General features: G+C 30.1%; 3 protein-coding genes and 4 non-coding genes across 8 annotated transcripts in view; 3 read left to right on the plus strand and 4 right to left on the minus strand.

Annotated features, from left to right (window-relative positions):
- mwh (multiple wing hairs) overlaps positions 1 to 20820 on the minus strand; it is a 147931-nt gene that overhangs the window by 12955 nt on the left and 114156 nt on the right. The gene's annotated exons all lie outside the window — the stretch shown is intronic.
- Positions 2776 to 3376, minus strand: LOC135960286 (lysozyme 1-like). Its single transcript, XM_065511531.1, has one exon. The coding sequence runs from the start codon at positions 3357 to 3359 to the stop codon at positions 2931 to 2933; it is 429 nt and encodes a 142-aa protein (XP_065367603.1). The 5' UTR covers positions 3360 to 3376; the 3' UTR covers positions 2776 to 2930.
- TRNAD-GUC (transfer RNA aspartic acid (anticodon GUC)) lies at positions 4098 to 4169 on the minus strand. Its single transcript has one exon. It is a non-coding gene; the product is annotated as a tRNA-Asp (tRNA).
- Positions 4260 to 4331, minus strand: TRNAE-UUC (transfer RNA glutamic acid (anticodon UUC)). The gene has a single exon. It is a non-coding gene; the product is annotated as a tRNA-Glu (tRNA).
- TRNAK-CUU (transfer RNA lysine (anticodon CUU)) lies at positions 11066 to 11138 on the plus strand. Its single transcript has one exon. It is a non-coding gene; the product is annotated as a tRNA-Lys (tRNA).
- Positions 19825 to 19896, plus strand: TRNAD-GUC (transfer RNA aspartic acid (anticodon GUC)). The gene has a single exon. It is a non-coding gene; the product is annotated as a tRNA-Asp (tRNA).
- LOC135960677 (lysozyme 1-like) lies at positions 20216 to 20771 on the plus strand. Its single transcript, XM_065512022.1, has one exon. The coding sequence runs from the start codon at positions 20231 to 20233 to the stop codon at positions 20660 to 20662; it is 432 nt and encodes a 143-aa protein (XP_065368094.1). The 5' UTR covers positions 20216 to 20230; the 3' UTR covers positions 20663 to 20771.

Genomic DNA, 20820 nt, shown 5'->3' on the forward strand with positions numbered 1-20820 from the left:
CTCAAATCCCAATAAACAATATTTTTTTTGCACTCGATGTTTGGTAATCATGCTAGCATTCTTAGCGATGTCAATTGGCCTCCTCAGAGCTGTGATTGAAATTAATTAGATCCTGGGGTGTCCTGAATTATCGATGATATGCGTAAAATTTAGAAACCAGCCAAACTCTTATGGCTAATGAGTCACTCAATTTGTTTGGAGTCTTAAAAGTTTGTGAGGCTGATTTGTCTATTTGACAGAACTCACGACTCTATTCAGGAACATCGAAATAACAATTCGGTGATCGGTGAGATATACGGGGTCATGATTATTCTGGAACGATCATTGGCTCCAGCATGTCACAAATCCCAACAAACAATCAATATTTTTCACTCTACTTTGGGTATTCATGCAACCATTCTTAGCGATATCAATTGGCCTCCTGAGAGCTGTAATTGGAATTAATTAGAACATTTTAATGAGGTGCCCTGAATGACAGATGATATGCCGATAATTTAGAAACCAGCTAGACATAAACCTACAGCTACCGCAATGCAGCCACATTAAAGAAATCAAGTTCAATAAATAATTTTAATCTTTCAAAAGATATTTAGTTTAAAACTTTTTATTTCATTTTCTAAAAGCTACTTGAATTTGCTCCATACTTTAGCTAAACAAATATCTAACCTGACCTTTCAATATTGTTATATTTATTTCTTGAAATCCGTAACTACCACCATAATTTTAATAAACGTTATATTTTCAATAAAATTTTGTCTTTGACCTTTGAGTTGTTTACTTTTTTTTCTCTACAAAATTATTGTTATTTTGCATTTTTCTTCATTGATCTTTTCAAAAAGATAGAGAGTGAGGCGATGAAGTAAGACAAAAAAAAAATCCATGATTAATTGAGTAGTGACAGCTAAAGGCAGTGAAGGTGGCATTGAAATATTCATTAAACACAGATATAACAACAACAGCTACAACAAATCTGTTGATTGGCGGCAAATGTGTGCACTCTGAAGGCAGGGATTCCAAAAGTTGGGGGCAGAAAATCTGGTTAACTTTTAAGAACATGATATAAAAGATTAAGACAGATTATCTCAATCTCTGGTTATTTTTGACAATACAAAAATTATATTAATTGGAAGTGTAATTCATTGTCACCACTTAGGTTCTTGACAACTGAGTTAGGTCTTTGACAGGAGTGTTTCTGATCTAATGGTTATGTTTAGAATAATCATTTCAATGAGTGCTTAATATTAACAAAGAACTTGTCATTTCTGCAAATTATGGGGGAAAAGTTCTAACATATCTGAAAACTAATAGTGAAATAAGGTATAGCTGTTTGATTTGAAAAGGTTTGGAATCTCTTTAGTGTTTAAGATGTGCATTCATTCATTCACTCAACATGCACAATATAGTTTTTTTTTTCTTAATAATAGTGTGAATAAATTATAGTAAAACACAGCTACTGTTTTTTGATTTTATTGAGCTCTCTTTTCTTTTAAACTTAAAACAAAACAAAGGAAACGCATTTAAAAATAATTACACAGCTAAAAGCAATAGAAATATTTTTATATACCAAATTATTTTTATCATAAAATATAAATCTTTTGCATTAATATTAAAATAATAATAAAAAAAATAAAATTTGCATAAAAAATTTAATAAAAACTATAAAAAAATGTATCTTTCCTTGCATTTTCTTTCTGTTAGATTCTTCTTTTTTGAAAAGTTTAAAGTTTCCATTGTTTTGCTAATACTAAGAAGTATAATCACATGAATTTTTGTTAAACATTAATGCTTAAAGACTCTGAAATTTACTACAATATATTTTTTAAGGAATTTATCTTAGAATTATATTTATATTTGAGGAGCCGCAGAACAAAAGCTACTTTTTCGAATTATTTTACAAATTGATTTTTTGGTATTTCTATAATATTTGGATTGAAATTTTCTAGAAAAAATCAATTTCCCAAAATTTTTAAATTTTCAAGAAAGTACCTTTTGTTCTGTGGCTCCTCATTTATTTTCTTAGGCCCTTATTTATAACATAGATGTAGTGTCCGAATAAAGGCCCTAAGCTCCTTATATGAACAACAGGAATTAATATATAATATTGTTACGTTTTAACCTTTTCAAAACGTTTGGTTTATTTCCTTTAAATAAACCGGCTACTTTTGATTGCAAATAAAAGCCGTTTAGTAGTTTGAAAATTGTAACAACTCTTTATTTATTTAAAATGTACAACCACAGAATTAAATAGTCACTCAATGTTTTTCTTATACACGTTTATAAATTCGCAGAAATACAGCACACAGGCACTCAGTAGATGTTTATTCGAAAAGCGTTTCTGATAAACTGACTCACGACTGCAACCTCTGCCACTATTTACAACACTGCCATTTGCACTCTAGATTGTTCTTTAACTGTCAAAATTCGAATATTCTAATACAGCGTTGGCAACTTACGATCAAATCAACTGAAAGCTTTCATTTAATAATGCCCACAGATATGTTACAGTTTGCTATTACAGCACTGTTATTTGAGAGTATTATGCTACTTTTAAATCAGCCCTTAAAATCGTTATACTTGAATTCAAGTACAATTTCGTAACAATATATTTGCCCAATTCACAATTGATGTCGTAGTGTTGTAGCATTGTATGTCATAAATATTTTTCAAACAAATTTTTCGAAACAAAAACAAAACATTAATAAAAAAATTACAACGCTACGACACCAATTGTGAATTGGGCAATTATTCATAACAAATTAAAACAAATATAAACTCTTAAGTTGTTATTCATAATGAAAATTATTTAATAAACCTTTAATATATTAAAAATTGATATACAAATAAGGAGTCAATTTCATTTTTTTTTTTGTTATGAAACTAGATCAATTTAATGTATAAATTATTAATCTCATAACAATTTCCCTACTGCATTAAAAACACTCATTAATGCTGGGCAAATTACCGCTGCAGTATTTCCAAGTAGTCCAGGAGGGCCAACCTTCTTGGGCCTTTACTTGGCGGGCACATCTAACCGACAAGCTGATATTATCGGTCAACAAGTCATCACAATCCACATCGCATTCGTTGTAGGAGAAACGACCACTGTTAGGTTGGCACCAATACTTGTCGTTGATTTGGAAAATACCGTAATCGTGGGAGCCATCACTGTTGGCGGGACCCACAACGTGAGTACGGTAATCCGATTCGTGTTTAGCAATACAGGTCCAGCGAGCCAGTTCAGATTTCGGTACACCCATGTTGTACATTTCCCTTGCCAAGGAGCAGCGTGTAAAAGTCTTGCCCAAGGCAGGAACAGCAAAAGCCACAAAGGCTACGATTAGTAAATTGAAGAATTTCATGTTTGCACTTCTTTTGTAGCAATTAAACTGAATACTGGAACAAATTTATCAGCCTATTTATATGATTATTTACATTTTTTATGACTCTTTATTTTTTTATTATTCTAAAAGAATTATAAATACACCACAATTAGAGGGAAAACTCCCAAATTATTTCTTTTTTATAATTTAGGGAAATCTCCTAATGTTTTGCTACAAAATCAACAATAAATTTCCCTAAATTTAAAATCAATTAGTGTTTTCTTTATCATAAAAAGGGAATAATTTAGGAGTTTTCCTTACATTTGAGGTGTATTTAGAATTCTTTTAGAATAATAAAGAATTAAAGAGTCATATTGGAAAATGTAAATAATAATAGTAAATGTGTTAATATGAATAATATAAACATTTATATTTCATTTAAATAGGCTGGTGGTCGATTCTGGTTCTGTGAAATGGTGAAATGAAAAGTTTTTTCATGTTTTCATAGAGTTTCTGATTCTCGTTTCGTGAAAAAATTATAAATAAATTCAAATGTTTTCATATGAAAAAACTAGTGGAATAAAACAAATTCAAGAACGGGAATCGCGATTTGTGTAATTGTGAAAAGTTCTTATGAAAACGAAAATGAAAAGTTTTTTTTTTAATTTCACCGTTTCACAGAACCAGACTCGACCCCCAGTTATCAGTTTAATTGCTGTAAAAGAAGTTCAAACATGAAATTCTTAAAATTAAAAATAATAAAAAAAAATTAACATTCTCCCCGACGGGGAATTGAACCCCGGTCTCCCGCGTGACAGGCGGGGATACTCACCACTATACTATCGAGGATGTTGGAAAGGGGGACAATTAATATGTATTTCCAATACAAAACAAGAACAAAAGAATATTAATAAAGAATTTAAAAATATAAAAAAAACTTTCCCATACCGGGAATCGAACCCGGGCCTTCTGGGTGAAAGCCAGATATCCTAGCCACTAGACCATATGGGAGGATGGTTATTTAGTGGCAATTTATAGATAAAAGTTATTTGTATATTGAATATGTTAAGAATTTAAACAATATTCTTTTATTTAGTGAATAATTTATGGGATTTAGGATTGTATTGTGAGCTTAATTTATTTGCCAATAATTAAATTTGGTTTCTTTAAACATAAACTTTCTTTTGCTTGATTTATGTTTTTTTTTTTTGCCAAAATAATCAATCAATTTTTGTATAGAAATTTTGTTTCTAATAAATTATTGCTATTATTTAATGTGTATTTTGTTAAAATGATGATTGTTTAGGTAAAAGTTTGGTTTAAAACCATTATTTATTAATAAATTGTTTATAATTTGTTGTTCCTCAAAGGGCCTTTTCTATTTAACACTTAAATATCTCTTATGATTATAACCCAGCATAAAATTTATTATGAATTTTTGTTTGTTTCTTATTTGTTATACATAAATTTAGTTTTCATATTATCACTTTTTTATTTTATTTCAAATAACCGTCTGCATATGTTTTTTGCATAATGAAAATTTATTATTTAAGAACCTGCCTTTGTTTGCCTGTTTGTCTTACATTTATTTACAAGCTACAAGTTGTTAGTATCATTTCTATCTTTACGTTTCAGTGCTTTCATGTATAATTTCCTTTTCATGTAGGTGCATTTTCCTGAGAATCTAACAAGTAAAACGACGGCGATCGTCAACAGTTTTGTAAAAGGGTATTTCAATAATAAATGTTATTTTTAAATGTATCAAACTTTTTTAAATATTCACAAAGTTGCTACTTATGGGTCTAATGTGGATGACAATCGAACTAAAGTAGCGTTGTCATCCGTTGTGCTTCACCCGTCTAATAGTCCAGAACTTGCCCCATCCGCCTACCATTTGTTTCAATCGATACAGAACGCTCTGGGACACGCTTCATTTCAGAACAGAGTATTTGCTAAAAACAAAATTTTTTTCCAGTTGTTTTTTAAATTTTTGGAAAAAAATTTTTTTTCTAATTATTTTTTAAATTTTTTTAAAAATTTGGAAAATTAATTTTTTTTTTTTGAAATTTAAAATTTTTTTTGTTTTTTCATTTTCTATAATATCGATATTTTAAATATTTTTCGGTAAATAAAATTTAAACAAAATTTTTTTCAAATTTAAAAAAAAAAAATTTTAATTTTTTTTTGGTAAAAAAATTTGGGTTAAAAAATAATATTCCCGATTTTGACCCATTGTAGGTCCAAATATATTATTAGATATCCATATTGTCTATATTAATGACTTAGTAATCCAGATATAGATCAAAAATAGGGCAAAAATCGAGGTTGTCCCGCTTTTTTCCTTATATCTCATCCATTTGTGGACCGATTTTCTCGATTTTAAATAGCAACCGAGCCGGAAGAATTCCGTAGATATTGATGTATGAATCGTGTATGTAAGTTATTTGGGGGCTTCGGAAAGTTGATTTTAACAGACAGGCATGCATGGCTTAATTGAGTCCGCTATCTATAAGGATCAAGAATATATATACTTTATAGGGTCGGGAAATTATATTCTTGAAATTACAAACGGAATGGCAAACTTATAGACCCTTTTCACGAAGGTGGAGGGTATAAAAATGAAATGAGCTTCTCGAGATGTTTGCAAAAAATAATCTTTGCTGCAAACCCGAAAATGATTTCGATAATTTGATTATTAAACTTAAATAGACTCCGATCCGATAACACCAATCTATTCATATGAGATTAAGGCACAATATACAAGTGCCACGAGTTCTACATCCAGTTGAAAGCGTTCCTGGCAGCTGTGACAACAACTTTTGAAAGGAGGTTCAAGTTTACATGTATTTGTCTGCTGAGATTCATCATATTTCGGTCAAACCCTAACCTACGGTTGAACATAAAGATACGGTTGAACATAAAGACAATTGGAACTAAAATATGACTGTATAAAGACCTACGATTGAACATAAGAAATTACTGTATAAAGACCTACGATTTGAAGTAAAACATGACTGTATAAAGACCTACGATTGGAACTAAATTATGACTGTATAAAGACCTACAATTGAAACTAAAATATGACTGTATAAAGACGTACGATTGAATGTAAAATATGACTGTATAAAGACCTTTCGATTGAACATCAAATATGACTGTATAAAGACCCACGATTGAACATAAAATATGACTGTATAAAGTCCTACGATTTGAAATAAAATATGACTGCATTAAGACCTACGATTGGTACTAAAATATGACTGTATAAAGACCTAAAATTGGATCTAAAATATGACTGTATAAAGACCTACGATTGAACATCAAATATGACTGTATAAAGACGTACGATTGAATGTAAAATATGACCTAGGATAACTTTTAAAGGATGCGTTGTCCCGGTCACCTAGTATCTCTTTTGCTACAATTCCCAATAAACCACCCTGTATTGAGTATTACACTAAACTAGCCGACAACTAAGTAATTTTTCATCATTATGTAAACTATTGCCTGTGAATCTGATGATGACTGGTTATATGCAAAAAAAGAAAGAACATAAACTATCTTAACTCACAATTCATGGCAAGTAACAATTTCCTTTAAGTACTGGTCACGCTATAAAATGTTCTAAATAAAAAAAAAATGGCAAATGCATTTATAACAATATTCTTGAATAAATGAAAAGTCAACAGGAAGTTCTCAAGCAAATACAGGGAAAATTAAACATTCTTAGTTATAATTAAATAAAATTTTCCCAGACTTAATATTTTTTTTTTACTAAACAGGGGAATATTTCTTTTTAGTTTAAACAAAAATTAACAATATCTCTTTTTTATGTTTTATGTATTTTTTCTTTCAATTCAATTTATGTGTTTTTAAAAGTTGTTCAAATATAATGTAAATTTATTCTATAGAGTATTTAGCTGACAAAAAAGTGTGAAATTTTTGTACATTTTCTTTTATATTATTTTTCTTTGCAACTAAAGAAAAACAAAGGAATTTACAACTTGTACTAAATATATATTTTATTTTTTCTTTTTTCCCCATCTTCTAAGGTTTATATATTTGTCTTCATTTGCTAGACTATCTAACTAACAGACCTCTAATGTAGCGGAAATGTTTGAGTCTGGGTTTTTAGTTGTTTTTGTTAATGTCATTAAAAATGACAAATGACTTTTGACAGCTACTGCTGCGTGACAGATAAGTGACATTTTGCCAATGTTTCTTTTTTTTTGTTTTTTTGTTTTTCTTTACATTTCTCGTCTATTGTGTTATTTTCTTCATTAGAAATGTGGCAGATAAGCTAAATGTTAGACCATTTTCTTGGCATAAATTTTGTTGAGGCTGCATTATTTTATATATTTTTTTCTTATTTCTGTAAGCTGATTTATAAAATGAGATAAAACAATTAAGAAAGTCTTTTGTATGTTAATTTTTGTATTGTTTAAGAAAAACAAAATATTAAAGAAATTTTCAAGAAAGTGTTAAACTTTAATAAAGAAGTGTCAACTTATGTGTGTTTTACACTAGAAAACTAAAAGAGCACAAGTACACACATTTTTGATGCTAAAAGTGTGGCATAATAGAAAGATATATGATTGAACTAGAATTATTTTCTTTATGTTTTCAGATCCATTTCCATAAAGTCACAGATTTATGGTTATTCTTATTGAAATGTATTGTAAACCAAACATAAGTTTGATCTTCTTAGAGTCATGGAGTTTACAAAAAGATCCGTTTTCGGATATGATGGATATTCGCCATGATTTTGTGGGTCAAGTTACAATCTAAACGGCATGTAGTCCAACATAAGGATCATTGGGATCCCGGACTTAAAAATACGGCCATATTTGCAAACGCACAAAAAGTAGGCACACCAATCTTAAAATGTTGATAAGATAAGAATCCAAACGACATGAAATGACTTAGCTTCACAGGTTGTTCTTTGGTATGACTCGATCCCGGCCTAAACTGACGGTTCAGCAATTTTCGCTGAACCGTCAATTTTCGCTGAATTTTCTACAAAATTTAATAAAAAAATCCAAAAAATATAATTTTTGTCTTGAAATTTAAATGCGAATATCCTTTAACTTCAGAATTTGAAAGAAATTTTAAAAAATTCATGGTTAAATGAGAGATATAGATTTTCAAATGTTTAGAATTCGCAATTGGCGGGGAAGTTGTATTTGCTTACAATGATAAAATCAATGTTTTACAGCCAATTGAGGTATTTAAACGATTTTGATTTATAAATATGTATGAATTGTCACGAAGGGATTATTTTAGACAAATAAATTTAAATTTTTTTTTAAAAAAATTTTATAAAAAAAATTTATAAATTTTATAAAAAAAAAAATCCAAAAAATATAATTTTTGTCTTGAAATTTGAATGTGAATATCCATTAACTTCAGAATCTGAAAGAAATTTTAAACAATTCATGGTTGAATGAGAGATATAGATTTTCAAATATTTAGAATTCGCAATTGGCGGGGAAGTTGTATATTCTTACAATGATAAAATCAATGTTTTACAGCCAACTGAGGAGTTTTAAAGTTTTTGATTTCTTAATATTTTTTCATTGTTTCGAAGGAGTTATTTTGGATATAAAAAATTAAAATTAAAAAAAAAAATTAATAAAAAAATTGATAATTTTTTATTACAAAATTTTAATTAAACATTTTTTTTTTCTAAATTTTTATTTAAAAAACTGTGAATTTCACTTCTAATAAGAATTGGAGGCTTTATAAATATAAAATTATTTGTATACCCTTCATAAAAAATGTATATATTATGAATGTAAACAAATTAGTTAGGTTTGTTTTCAAAGGGACCACAAACTCGTTCAGTTTAGAGAGAGTGATTTTTAAAATACATTTTAAGAGTATATGAATGAGCTTTGAGTTTACTTCCTAATTGCAAGCTATTCTATCCTAACGAAAATGAAGATGTATGTAAAATCGAGAACTATTAAAGACAAAATTTATAATTTGTCCTAAGAAAAAACTCTCCAGAATAAATTCTTCCTGTCTGAAGTAAATTCATATTAAACCCTAAAATAAATTCTCACCAATTGAATGAAAGACACAAACATATTAAGTACGTACTATGTATGTTGTATGTAGATGTACTTTTTTCCATTTTAAATTTAACACGAGCCTTTTTTTATTCCAAGTTACGGTTGGTTTATTTTTTCACAAGAATTAAATTTACAAAAAAAAAAAAAATAAAAAAAAAAATTAAACATGTAGTCTGGTTAAAAAAAAGAACATTTTTATGCAGAAACTTAACTGACAGCTAACAACATGTCAAAAATCACTGAAGTTTAAAAAACAAACGCAAGTAAATAATAATAATGAATATTGTAACGTATAGAACAAAAAATATGTAAGTATAAGAATACAAATTCTAAATAAATACAACGGGGAGGAGGGGGCAAGTTTTGTAAAACATCTATGTATCTGTTCTTAACATTTCACAGATACATACTTTTATTTCTAAAGTCATGCTTAAAAGATTTTTTTAGTTTTTTTTTTATAAACAAAACTGAAAAAAAAGATTCCAAGACGGACACAGAAAAAAACTATACGCTTGCATAAGCATTTGACGTTTAAGCCAATATCAATGACAACTGAATGAAAGCTGTTCATTACAAATGTATCTACTATGTATCTCTCTGAGTCTTAACCAGACACAATAGAATTAGTTCCATAAAAATGCATTTACATGAGTTTTACATGTTTTTCTCTATTACATCTTTTTTTTCCGCCAGCCAGCCAGCCAAAGTGTTTTTCAAACAATAAAAAACAAGCAAAAACAGCACAAACAAAAAAAACCGAACAAAATTTGAGATTCTTTTGGCATCCTCAGCACCTTCATTTCCAACAATAGAATTATTACCTACAAAGATTTCTGCGGTGATTCTAAGAATTTTATTTCTTTCTATTGCTTCAATAAAATTCTATATGGAAATTTTTAGTGTCACGAATTATAATTTTCTTTGTAACAAGTATGTATTTCAAAACCATTCATTTTGTAAGTGGGCGTTACTTTTGAAATTCTATATTTTGCAAATGTTCAGTATTTATTTTTGCACTACTATTGCTGCTGGTATTATATTAAAACTTATGCTAGAGAATTATATTTATTTATATGCAAATTTGCTTGTTAAAATGTTAAATGGAGTGTGTTGTGTTCTATTATGAAAAAAAAAATAAAGGTGCTAAATTCTAATTACACCTGAAAGTAGGTGAAGAGATTTGCTAGATTTGTTTGCAAGATAATTAAAATTTATGATCAATAAAAATTAGCAATTTTATTTGAATAAATTTATTTTGTAGTCATATGATTTCAAAATTCATTCAGTCAGTGGAGAAAATCTATAAACATTTAAGATTAGTATTGGATGGCGTCATCGGAATTGAAATGTAATAGAAGAAAAGAAAATATTTATGTATATTCTCAATTGTGACAATATAATATGAAATTGGGGAGAAATTGAATTAATAAGGAAAGTCCAAAGAGTTGTATCCTTATTTTTGTCACCAAAAATAGTTTTTAATATTTCTCTTAAAGTATACTTTGGTGAAGGGTACATAAGATTCGACACAGCTAAATATAGCACTCGTACTCGTTTAATTTATTGAGTTCCCAAGAACAAATTGAACATATGTGAGTGCCTATCCCTCTCTAGCACCTAAAATTAATCGGTGTCTATTGCTGTTTATACTTTGCCACTCGCCTAATATATGCCCGGCTAGCTCAGTCGGTAGAGCATGAGACTCTTAATCTCAGGGTCGTGGGTTCGAGCCCCACGTTGGGCGCGGATTTTTTTTTTTATTATTTTTTCAAGATTTGTAAAATTTTAATTTTTTTTAAAATAAATGTTGATATATTTTCATTATTTGGAATTAATTATCAACAATTGCAATAATTCAACGAAGTTAAAGAATCTTAAAGTTAATTGCAACCTTCGTTACTAGCTACATCTGGAACACGAGAAGAGAATGTAGTGATCTCGGATTTGATGACATGCAAAAGATACGTAACTTCCTATGCTACCTTAAGCAAGTAAGAGAGCTATATTCGACTTATGCCGAATCTTATATATAGCCTTCACCAAATTATACTTTAAAATAAAAATTTTGAATATTTTTAGGTAAATAAAATTAAAAAAAAATTTATATTCAAATGTTTTTTAATTTTAATTACGAATTTTTTTTTTATTAATAAAAAATTTTATTGAAATTTTTTTTTAAATTTTTTGGCGAATAATAATTCGAATTTAAAAATATTTTTTTACCGATTTTGACCCGACTTAATATGTTATATACGTCATTGCAAAAGTATTTGAAATATCTATCATTTGATATGTATCAATATTGTTTATAGGTTAAAAATCTAGGTTGTCCTAATCGACCAAAGTAGTCTTAAAGGAAAAGATCTAAACTTTCTTTTTTGAGCAAAAAAAATTTTTAAAATTTAAAAAAAATAAAATTTATGTTTTGAGTTACCAAACATTTATTTTCAGCGACAAAAAAGCTTTTAAAGGAAAAAGCTTTCTTTTGAGGAAAAAAAATTTAAAAAATGTCCCATTTTGAAAAAAAGTCAAAAAAGTTTTTGATTTTGCCAAAAAAATTAAAAAATTCTATGTCTTGAGTTACAAAACATTTATTTTGATATACATATATCCAACTCGCATCCCACTAAGCGACCAAAAAGCTCTTCAAGGAAAAGACCTAAGCTTTCTTTTGAGAAAAAATCAAAAAAGTGTTTGATTTTTAAAAGTTTTTTTTAAATTTTTGAAAGATTGAAGAAATAGCTATCCAAAACTATTTTGGATAAATTTAGCTAAGAACAGTAGTTAATAAGTAACATGGTTTGACCCCCTCTAACTCAGAGAGTTCTTGACCGATCTTGTTGAAAAATTGTGTCTGAATTACTATCCAATCGAATTGGTGCATATCCCGATCGGAAGACATCGATTTCAAAAGTTGGTTCACTTGACATGAAATCCCCCATATATATTCTGGATCTAAGATGATCTAGCTAACCCTCTAACCCGCAAGAGTGCCTCAAGACATGCATTACAAATTACCAATTATCTCAAAAAGTAATTATAATTTTTTGTTTAAATTTAACTGTGACTTTTGTTACAGATTTGTTAACATTTTCCTCGAAGGTCGAAATGCATTCTGACTTTTAGTTTTTGTTCAGTCAGCTGTTTTGTGAGTGATGTCATAATTTTAGCACGTGAAATTTTGTGTGTGAATTTTTTATTTTTTTTTTAAATCAAAGTTTTACTAACTTTTAGTTGCCCGATCTATTCGAAATATTTTTTAATAGTTCTTTTTCATTAGTTTTTCAATAAAATCGTTTCATAATTATTGTTTTTTACACCTAAACTGGCAATAATGCCCTGAGGCACTCTTCATATTTTTGCACCTGGTTCCTAACTTAATTTGCAAATTAGTTTCTGATGGCTGTTGATGGAGTTTATTGGGTCTTAATTAGCCTAAAAAAAATATTCGACAACTTTTTTTTAGATTTTTAAAGATTGCAGGTTAGAGGGTTAAAAACACGATAGGGCCCAAATGAAGAGAGCTATCTGGCTGAAATTTCTCTCCGTTAATAAGTTTTATGTGGTATTGAAAATGGGTATTATCGATCCATGATTTCACCTAGCCCCCATACAAATGTCCCCCCGGAAAACTGTTTAAGCAGTCATTTATACTGTAAATTATGGTGAATATCGGTCAACATATGTCTCTAGTCCCCATTCAATGTCCCCCTCAGAAACTGACTTGAACTTTCATAATTGTCTTATAATAAATAAAATCGTGATGAAATTGGACACAAAAAATTGGACACAAACAAGTTTTATATGAACCTAAACCTTTGTATCAACTTTTGTGAGGATCGATCCATAATTGACCGTAACCCCCATAAATCAGACAAATTCGTGATAAGGCTATATATAAGTTTGACATTCCGTTTGTAAATTCCACAATATAATTTTCCGACCAATAAAGTATATATATTCTGGATCCTTATAGATAGCGGAGTCGATTAAGCCATGTCCGTCTGTCTGTCTGTCTGTCTGTCTGCCCGTCTGTCTGTTGAAATCAACTTTCAGAAGCCCCCAAATAACTTACATACACGATTCATACATCAATATCTCCGGCTCGATTGCTATTTAAAATCGAGAAAATCGGTCCACAAATGGCTGATTTATAAGGAAAAACCAGGACAACTTCGATGTTTGACCTATATCTGGACCTATATCATTAATATAAATAATATGGATATCTAATGATAGATATTTCAAAGACATTTGCAACTACGGATGTATATAAGACCATAGTAAGTTGGACCTACAATGAAAAATTTTTTCCAAAAAATTCAAAAAACAACTTTGGAAAAAAAAATTTGTTTACCTAAAAATATTTAAAATTTTTATTTTGAAGTATAATTTGGTGAAGGGTATATAAGATTTGGCACATCCGAATATATCTCTCTTGTTAAATTTATCAAAGGTTTATAAAACAAATTTTGTATTGAAATTTTTAATTGATAAATTTTTAAATTGTTTATGAATATTGAGACAAGTCTCTTATAAAAAAATTTCAAAGAGTTCAATCAATGTTATCATTTTCAAATACGATTATTTTTATCAAATACGATTATTTTTCTTTTATCAAAGCGATGATAAAAACCGAGTTCAATCAATGTTATCAATTTCAAACAGTTTTAAATATTTGAATCTCAACTAAACGGATTAACTAGAAATTATTTAAATGGCCAAGACCACTTGTAACGATTATCGTCTCAAATAGATTTTATTTTATTGCATGATGAATTATATAAAAAGATCAAAAAAACCATTTAACCATAAAAGACAAGGTGTTGAGTGAAATTAAAATTGTTAACATTTTTCTTCTTCTAACAAAACAAACAAACAAATAAATGTTAGTGTAATAAAATTAAGTTTTTCTTATATAAATAAACAACTTATATAAATAAACAAATGCTACACAAACAACAACGTCTGTTTAGGTTTATTTGTTTAACAAAACAACTTAATTTTTAGCGAGGAGGCAAAATCCCCCACAATATTTAAGCAATTTTTTTGCAAGAAATATTTCATTTACTTACTTACTAACAGCCAAAAAAGGGGAAATAGTTGTTAGTATTTTGAAATTTTTCCCATAATAATTTAAATTTTTTTATTGGTATTTTAATATTTAAACAAATGATTGTACGGCGTGTGTTAAAGTGGATGTTGGATGTTGGAGTTTTACCCAAAAACCCTGTTGCACGTAGCAACGTTTGGTCTACATATTGTCAACTCATTACAATCTTATTATAAGTAGATTTGTCGTTGGTGGTGGTTGCAACATTATTTATGTTGCACGAATAGGTATTATAACAAAAATATACAATAATTTCGACATAAATTCATATAAGACATCACCAATTCGGTATGAAAAGTGAAATTTATCTTTCGGTGGATGGATGGAAGGCTGGTATGATTGGAGACACACAATACAGTAATAATGAAATGAAATGATGAAGAAAAACGAAAACAAAATTGCAGATAAAAAAACAAGACATTTTGTCAATGGAAAAGCGAAAAAAGGCGTCTTATGAAGTAAATAAGTGTATGCATTGATAAAATTCAATATTGCAACATGTCAAACAACAACATCATCGTCATCATCATCATCACATTATTACATTTTATGAATCAATACATCAAAAAGTCTGTGTGCAACAACAGGCATCGTCGGTACTTCATATAACTGCTGCCTGCCACCACTACTGGTCACACAATAAATCGTCTAACCAAACTGGTTGTTCCTCTTTAACTACTATGTTTGTAGGTGAATTGTCATACATGCTCTGCTCCAGAGCCGAGACAGCTAAATATTGTGTTATAGTGCTTTTTGTGGAAAGTGTAATTTTCTGCTGCCTCTAAATAAGCCGGTCTGGTCTATCTTTATTTATTTTAGTTGATTTTATTAGAGTTAGTTTTTTTGTTTTTCGTTAGTTACACACAATTTCGTATTTAAATGATTTTGAATATAAAATTTAATTGATTATGAAATGCTGCAAAACCAGGCGAAATTGAATCAATGAACCATAAATGGTTCAAATAGACCCATTAATAAATGTTTAAATACAAAAAAAAAAACCAAACAAAATGTAATTAAAGCGTATAATTGTGTTAAATTGAGATTGAATAATGGGAAAAGTGGACAAGGAGAAATAAATAATTAATAATAGTGAAATATTATGGTTTTAACCCTTAACTGGGGGTCCAAATTGACCCCATTGAAGAAATGAAATATTTACTGTATTTAATTTTTTATATATTTTAAATGAAACAACATTTTCTAATCTAGAAATAAAAGTTTTATTAATTCATTTTGTATATAACATAACTTTTTGGTTGAGGTCCTTTTTGACCTCACGATACTAGCTATGGGTTAAGCTAAGCTAGATATCGTAAAAATTGGACTGGGGTTCGATTGCCACCATAAACTATTGATTTTAAACAATATATGATAGCAGCTTAGCTGAATATAGAAGGTCCTTCGAAAACGTAGCAACTATCGCTATTCAACGGGCTCTGGGTCTCGATGTGGAGTTATAAATCAGCAGCTGGATAGTGAATTTGTTTAAATTGAGAGTTTACACAACATGCCTTGGGAATGGCGGTAAGTGAATTTAGGCTTAAAACACCTCTAGGTGTACTCAACTCTCTTCCTCGGAATAACATTTCGAGGCTGATTGCAGTGTTAATAGGTCCTGGAGTGATCGGTAAACTAACAAAAAAACTTGTAATACAGTTACTTGACAGTTTTTCAGCACTTCTCTCTAGATTTTTAAACGAGGCATGAAAAACAATTATTCGATACCTTAATACAGCTTGTTCAAGGTGGCAAATATACTTTTAATGCCTTTAAACAGTTGCTTATCAGTTTTTCACCACTTCTCTGTGAATTTCCAACTCTTCATTTAGATTTCTAAACATAATATGCTAAACAATCTATCTAAGGTTTGGAAAATGAGGTTGTTTGACCTTATTCGATACCTTAATACTGCTGGTTGGATCTAGTACTATTTTCGTTAGCATCTAATATTGATCTAGTTCATCGATTTCATTCAGTAGCTTTGTTATACCAACCAAACAAAAATTTTGTGAATTAACTGAGTTCAGACTCAAACCATATTTCGATTTTAAAATAGCCAATTAGGTCTATCAGTGGGACATTTGAAATACTTATGCCCAGTTTTTGACTTGTTATTTAAATACGTATTTAGTTAATTTTAACTTAAAATTAAGTTGTATTTAAATACAGTTTGAGTTTTTCAGTGCTACATAATTTGTCTTATTTAAATAAGATAAAAGTATGGTAGCACTACTAAATATCAAAAATTTATCGATAGTTTTGCTTAAAACAGCTGTTCAACCAAAACAAAAATTGATACATTTTGCCCAATAAGAAATAAAAGTTTATTAAACAATAAAATTATTGGTAGGAAAATGCACAAAAGAAGCTCCAATTGCCCCGCATCGGAATTGTAGTTTTTGCAAGACGCTTTTTTTAGCAAGACGCTGTTGTTTGTTTTTTTTTACTACAATAGAGTGAAAAAAACCAAACAACAAAAGTCAGCTGTCAAAAACATATGGTAGTTTATGAAACTTAAATAGAATTTAAATGGCCAACGTTGGCCATTTAAGTATCATTTAAAAAAGCACTGAGAAACTCATTTTCACATTTAAATAGAACTTAAATATAATTCATATTTAAATACGAAGTCAAAAACTGGCTCTTAGTCCAGGTCCATAAAAGACGCCTTCTGTGAAGACCACAGCTTTGTTCTACAAATTCTTCTTGCACTTCATCCGAACCACTTATATAGGACTTGGGCATTGTAAGTATTCCTATGAGAGGTTTAATCGAATTTCTGCCAGGAAGACCTTGTTTCTAGTTCGCGCAAGTAGGGCGAAATGTTCCGACTTTTTGATTGACATCTCAATTAAGGCGATGTGGATATAATCTAGTACAGCAGTATTTCATTAAACATTTCGTTTAATTTCATTTAAAATTGTATGCGTATTGTTGTTTTGTATAAAGAGTTTAAAGGACACAAAATTAATTCTTATGAATAGCATGATCTCGACTTGAAAAGACTGGAAGAACACTGCTCAGAATAGGCGATGGTAGTTCTAGTATTGCTCGTTACTATGAGAATGTCACCGCAGTGCTTAAGTTTTCAACCAGACGACAGTGCAGTGGCCAGCTTGATTTGAAACTTTTAGAGTTCTTTTTGAAGACAGAGAACTATACAAACAAGCCACAGACTCTGAATGCAAGAGAATATCGAACAAGAGTGCGAGAACTTATCCTACAAAGTTCTCCTCAAATCGATTTGAAAAGTGTTAAAAAGAGGACAAATGGCCAGTCCAGTTGATTGATAGCATCTTCAAAAAGTAATGAAAACCAATCTCTTAATAATATAAAATTAGATATATATAAGATACTAGCTGACCGTCCCGGCTTCGCTCGGTAGCTATTAATAAATTTCTATGGGAGGTGCCACGCCCATTGTACCTATATATGTCAATTGTGAATCTAAACCATCCAGGCACCCACTCAAACACACAAACAATTTCATCGAAATCGGCTCAGCCGTTAAGGAGGAGTTCAGTTACTAACACACGTTCAGAAGAATTATATATAAAAAGAAGAAGATGACCAGTTTCTCGAACGAAAAGTAAAGCGAATAAATGTTAGTCATACGTAGAAGATCGGAATTATATTCCTCGTTTATTTGTGGAAATAAAACTGCAAGTAACCGATTCTGACATTTGCGTTCACAGAGTTGAAAGTTGGAGTGATCATTCGAATATAATTGGAGATTCCTTTCGCTAAAGTGTAGGAACAATGCGTAAAATATGCAAAATAATTATGAGCCAACAACTTTTTTTTACTATATTTATAAAAGTAATTATACTCAAATTCTGATGTAATTTCCTATTATTCTAAAGAAGGAAGAGGGTGTTATTTAAATCCATGAACGGTTGTTGCAATATTCACTTTAAGAGTTTTGATTATTTCTGGAAAAATAAATCTAACGAAGTCAGATCCCATGCATCTGGGTTGTGAAGATCTAGAACATATGGCCACGCGGGATTCTGGGCCTATTGCCTTCGATCGTAAACCAACCTTCGAACTATATTACTCCATATATACATAAATACACCACTCCAGCAGTGAGTGGTGTGGGGGTAATCTCGTGTACGAATATGACATATACATATACAGATGGTTCTAAAATTAGCTGTGATGTTTGTTCTGGTGTATTCTATGACGAACTTGGAATAGGTATCTCATAGCGTCTTCCGAATGAATGTAGTGTTTTTCAGGCGATTATGGTAGCTTGTAATACATTACAGGCAGCAGTTCTCTCATCGAATGCCTATATCTTCATTAGTCAGGCAATGTAAGAATTCTCCGTCCGGCCAGGTCGTCTATCTGACATTACTTTAGTATGGTTCCCTGAGCATAGAGACTACTATGGCAATGAACAGGCAGATGAGTTGGCCAGAATGGGATCTATTTTGGATATCTTCAATGCGGTTTCAGTAGAAATTCCACTGGGGACTTCAAAGACTTTCTAACTAAGGCTGGGAATAGATGGCGCAACTTAGATATATGTTGGTTGGCCAAGTTAATGTGGCACTCTTTAAACAAAAAATTAACTATTCAACTGATAAACCGTAATAGAAGTGATATATTAAGGTTACTGGCAGTATTAACGCGGCACTGAATGCTAGGCAAGCATGTAAATCACCTTGGACTCCTATTGAACTCCACCTTCTCTGCGAATGCCCAGCCCTGAGTGTCTAAAGGCATAGATTCCTGGACAGCTACATATCAACCAACCTTGGTGAGGATGGGTCAAATAACTTCGACATTTTAGCAACCATTACGATGACACTCCATCTGACGAATGGTGTGGTCTTGTCAAAACGGGTTTCATGAATATTCGCGCGCAGGAAACTGCCACGTAAACCAAGATCCCGGCTCCAAGATGACCAATTAAAATCGCCAAGATGTCTAGTGTGCAAAACATCAATTATTTTAAGAGTTGCGATCAGGATCCTCAATTCATTAAAAAAATTTTTTTTTTCAATTCAAATATTCCAATAAAATTTTATTGATTTTTTGTGCAATTCTTTTCAGTGCTTATTTATTTATACTTCAAATACTGCGATTATATTGTTTCTAAATAGTTGGCACCACATATTAATGCTTTATTATTGTTTGGTCTCATTTTTATTTATAAATATTTTATAATTCTATCTCTGTTACTCTTTAACATGAATTTATGTTAATAATTATCTAAAAGGGGGTGGTTTTTTCAAAGAACTTTAAATAGTTCTATACAATGTAAGACTGTAGCTTAGGATTAGTATTTGTCTAAATTCAAACAACATCCTCGATAGTATAGTGGTCAGTATCCCCGCCTGTCACGCGGGAGACCGGGGTTCAATTCCCCGTCGGGGAGAATGTTAATTTTTTTTTTATTTTTAATATTTTTTATTTGAAAAACACATTAATTTGTATTACTAAACATTAGGAGATTTTCCTTTATTTAAGTTAAACTATTGTTTTCTTTCTTTATGATAAGAACAGAAGAAATCTGGGATTTACCCTAGAATAATAAAAAAGTAATTTTTTATTTATATTTAGTCGATTATTTCTTAATGAGTCATCTCGCAAAATGTAATAATAAATGCGTAAATATGAATAATATTAACATTTACATATAGTATTTCATTTAAATAGGCTGGTAAATTAATTGCAGTTATCAGTTTAATTGCTACTAAAGAAGTTCAAACATGAAATTCTTCAATTTGCTTATCATAGCTTTCGTTGTGGCTTTCGCTGCTCCTGCCTTGGGCAAGACTTTTACACGTTGCTCTTTGGCCAGGCAAATGTATGCCTTGGGTGTACCGAAATCTGAACTGGCTCGCTGGACCTGTATTGCTAAATACGAATCGCATTATCAGACTAACATTGTGGGTCCCCCTAACAGGGATGGCACTAAAGATTACGGCCTTTTCCAAATCAACGACAGGTACTGGTGCCAACCTAGCAGTGGTCATTTCTCCTACAACCAATGTAAAGTAGGTTGTGATAACTTGTTGAATGATAATATCGGAGTGTCGGTTAGATGTGCCCGCCTAGTGAAGGCCCAACAAGGTTGGCCCGCCTGGTCTACTTGGAAATACTGCAGCGGTAATTTGCCTAGCATTAATGATTGTTTTTAATGCAGTAGGAATCATTTCATTGAAAAACAAATCTGAAACAAGATGTGATTTATTTGTAAACTTGTCTCCTTATTTGTAAATTAATGTTTAAAATATTAAAGTTTTATAAAACAAATTTCATGATGAAGAACAGCTGACATTCGATATCGAAGAAATTT

The sequence above is a fragment of the Calliphora vicina genome, chromosome 5, assembly GCF_958450345.1.
Source record: "Calliphora vicina chromosome 5, idCalVici1.1, whole genome shotgun sequence".
Taxonomy (NCBI): Eukaryota; Metazoa; Arthropoda; class Insecta; order Diptera; family Calliphoridae; genus Calliphora; species Calliphora vicina.